The sequence below is a fragment of the Nematolebias whitei genome, chromosome 2 (assembly GCF_014905685.2).
Source record: "Nematolebias whitei isolate Nwh7 chromosome 2, NemWhi1, whole genome shotgun sequence".
NCBI lineage: Eukaryota > Metazoa > Chordata > Actinopteri > Cyprinodontiformes > Rivulidae > Nematolebias > Nematolebias whitei.
The window spans coordinates 1,880,054-1,883,949 of record NC_056499.1 but is presented as its reverse complement, the minus strand read 5'-3'; the positions used below and the strand labels follow the sequence as shown (position 1 = coordinate 1,883,949).

The window sequence follows — 3,896 nt, the reverse complement described above, 5'->3', positions numbered from 1 at the left end:
CCCTCCTCCAGACATGTCCAAACCACTGTCCCTCCTCTGGACATGTCAAAACCACTGTCCCTCCTCTGGACATGTCCAAACCATCTCAGTGTGTCCTCTCTAACTTTATCTCCCAGTTGTTCAACCTGTGCTGTACCTCTGATGATCTCATTCCTGATCTTCTCCATCCTTGTCTCTCCTAAGGAGAACCTCAACATCTTCATTTCTGCCACTTCCAGTTCTGTCTCCTGTCTTTTTGTCCATGTCTCTGTCTCCAGGCCATACAACATAGCTGGTCTCACCACTGTCTTGTAAACTTTTCCTTTGACCTTTGCTGACACCCTTTTGTCACAAATCACTCCTGAAACTTTTCTCCATCACTCCATCCTGCCTGGACTCTCTTCTTCACCTCTTCACCACACTCCCCATGTTCCTGGACAGTGGACCCCAAGTCCTTGAAGTCCTGCACCTTTGTGACCTCTGCTCCTTGTAGCCTCACTGTTCCACCTCCTCCCTCTCATTCACACACATGGACTCTGTCTTACTACGACTGACTTTCATTCCTCTTCTTTCAAGTGCATACCTCCACCTCTCCAAGTTTTCTTCCACCTGTTCCCTGTTCTCACCACAGATCACAATGTCATCTGTAAACATCATAGTCCACGGGAATTCTTGCCTGACCTCGTCTGTTAGTCGGTCCATCACCAGAGCAAACAAGAAGGGGCTCATGTTCTCATACATGTCCTGTATCAGTCTAACATACTTTTCTTCCACTCCAGATTTCCTCATGTAACACCACTCCTCCTCCCTCTGCACCCTGTCAGATGTTTTTTCAAAATCCACAAAGACACAGTGGAGTTCTTTCTGACCCTCTCTGTACTTCTCCATCATCATTCTCAAATCAAAGATGGATCTGTGGTGCTCTTTCTTGACATGAAACCATCCTGCTGCTCACAGATAGTCACCTCTCGTCTAAGTCTAGCTTCCACAACTCTTTCCCAGATCTTCATTGTGTGGCTCATCAACTTAATTCCCCTGTAGTTGCTACAACTCTGTACATGACCCTTGTTCTTAAAAATGGCCACCAGCACTTCTTCTCCATTCCTCAGGCATTTTCTCACCTTGAAATATGTCATTGAATATTTGAGTCAAAAACCTCACTGCCATCTCTCCAAGACATTTCCAAACCTCCACTTGTCATCAGGTCCTACTGCCTTCCCCTTCTTCATTCTTTTCAGAGCTTTCTGGACTTCACCCTCACTAATCTTTCCCACTTCCTGGTCCACAGTTTCTATGACCTCTACTCTTCTTTCTCTTTTATTCTCTTCATTCATTAGCTCCTCAAAGTACTCCTTCCATCTTCCCATCACACTCTCCTCACTTGTTAGAACATTACCATTCCTATCTTTAATAAGCCTAACCTGCTGCACATCCTTTCCAGCCTGATCCCTCTGTCTTGCCAATCGGTACAAGTCCTTCTCACCCTCTTTAGTGTCCAGTCTCCCACACAACTCATCATACATCTTCTGCTTTGTCTTAGCTACTTCCCTCTTTGCTCTACGTCCCATCTCCTTATCTTCCTGTCTCCTCTCTTCAGTCCTCTCTCTGTCATATTTCTTCTTGGCTAACCTCTTTCTTTGAACATCTTCCTGCACTTCACTATTCCACCACCAGGTTTCCTGATCATCCATTCTCTGTCCAGATGACACACCAAGTACCTTCCTACCTGTCTCTCTAATTACTGTTGCTGTAGTAGTCCAGTCATCTGGAAGCTCTTTCTTACCACCCAGAGCCTTTAACAGCTCCTCTCTGAATTTATCACAACATTCTTCCTTCTTCATCTTCCACCATTTGGTCTTCTTCTCTGATTTTACTCTTTTCCTCTTCTTCACAACAACAGTCATTCTACACACAACCATCCGATGCTGTCTGGCCACGCTCTCCCCTGCCACAATCTTACAGTCTCCAATCTCCCTCAGGTTTCCTCTTCTACACAGAATGTAGTCGACCTGCGTACTCCTTCCTCCACTCTTGTAGGTCACTCTATGCTCCTCCCTCTTTTGGAAACAGGTGTTGACTACAGCCATTTCCATTCTCTTGGTGAAATCCACCACCATCTGTCCTTCCTGGTTTCTTTCCTTGACACCAAACCTACCCACCACTTCCTCATCCTCTGTTTCCTTCACCAACATGTCCATTCAGGTCTGCTCCCATCACCACCCTCTCCTCCCTGGGAATACTCTCCACCACTTCATCCAGATCTTTACAAAATGTATCTTTCTCCTCCTCATCACACATTTACGCACGGAGGTTCTGTGCAGAGTCCTTCTCTTCGCCTCCTCTCTAAATATTGTCCCTACTCAACAGGGCTGCACTGCACTGACAAACACCGCCTCTCCTCCTCTCAGACCCCAGCCCCCCCCAACCAACAGAACACTGATCTAAGACAAAGAAAGGATGAGATACTTTTTGTCAGTTCTTGACTCATTTATTCCCATAGCTCTTATCTTGCTGCTGAATGTTCTCATGGTGCTTTCTCTACTACATTGACCTGTAACTGGTTATTTCACGCTTAACTTGAAGCTCGTGGTTGATGGTTGTGATCGTTTGCTGGAGAGGTGGAGGGTCTTAAAGCGCCACGTATCGACTGCACAGACTCTGGTCTTAAACTACAGCATGGCAGCTTCTGTAAACCGGGTCCTGCTGTCTTTGGCTCTCGTAAACAAGAGAAAACAGGGACACTTGATCTATAATCTCCCATTTGGTATGGTATGGTATGGTATGGTATAAAGTTTATACGTTTTAAAAAATACAAAAATTTCATTTTATTGACTGATTATCACAATTAAACACCGTTCTTTACAAACTGGTTGTTTTAACCAGACGCAGATTAATGACACCTCATGTTATTATTCTTGAATACATATGTTGGTGATTAAACATATGTCACTTGAACCCTTGCAGCCTCTTGTAATCTCATTAGGCTGCAAGTATTAAATGAAAGTGTAAATAAGTTAATAAGCTACAACATTTTCTTTTAATCAGATTCTCAGAACTGATGTTTTATGCAGAATGCAGCTCGCACAGCTCACGTTTCAAATGTTGCTGTCTCTGATAAAACACTTCCTCTCATTCTTACCTGTTGTTGTTCCTGAGTTTGACGTGTCCTCCGGGCTCCAGAACCTGTCCGTTCTTCAGCCAGGTGAGCTGTGGGTCGGGCTCACCCTGCGCCTGGCAGGTGAAGATGGCGGTGGTGCCGACTGGACGGGCGATGGACTGTGGAGGCTGAACAAACTCCGCTGGAGCTGAAACAGGGAGAAAACGAGACACGTCTAATTAGGCACCCCTTAATTATAACCTGGTCCTGCTGGAGGTTTCTTCCTGTTAAAGGGAGTTTTTCTTTCCACTGTCTCCACTGTGCTTGCTCAGGATGGGAGACTGCAACGAAGCCAAGATTCATCTTGTCTGCTGGATTCCTTAGATAGAGAACTTTACTAAATGGCTTTTATGTGAATGTTCCTGTAAAGTCCCTGAGACAACTTTGTTGTGATTTGGTGCTTTATAAATAAACTGAATTGAATTTAATTAAATTATTGTTGGAAAGGGAACAACTTCTTGTAAATAAAAACTTTTTACGTTGTTTTTTGGGTCACAGTGGATCAGTTGGTAGAGCTGCTGCCTCTCAACGAGAAGGTCACTGGTTCAATCACAGGCCCGGGGCCTTTCTGAGTCTAGTCTACATGTTCTCTCTGTGCTGCGTGGGTTTCCTCCCACGGACTAAAAACATGCACGTTAGACTGATTGGTAACTCTAAATTGTTCGTAGGTGAGAGAGAGAGTGAATGGTTGATGGTCTCATTTTTCTCTGTGTCCCTGTGATGGACTGGAGACCTGTCCAGGTGTCCCTGTGATGGACTG

General features: G+C 44.9%; 1 protein-coding gene across 1 annotated transcript in view; it reads right to left on the bottom strand.

Moving 5' to 3' along the window:
* Positions 1 to 3,114: 3,114 nt before the first annotated feature.
* Positions 3,115 to 3,896, bottom strand: part of LOC119427749 (immunoglobulin superfamily DCC subclass member 3) — a 100,469-nt gene continuing 99,687 nt past the window's right edge. Inside the window, exon 6 of the mRNA XM_037695390.1 lies at positions 3,115 to 3,284. Coding sequence (XP_037551318.1) covers positions 3,115 to 3,284 — 170 coding nt within the window. The remainder of the gene's footprint in view (positions 3,285 to 3,896) is intronic.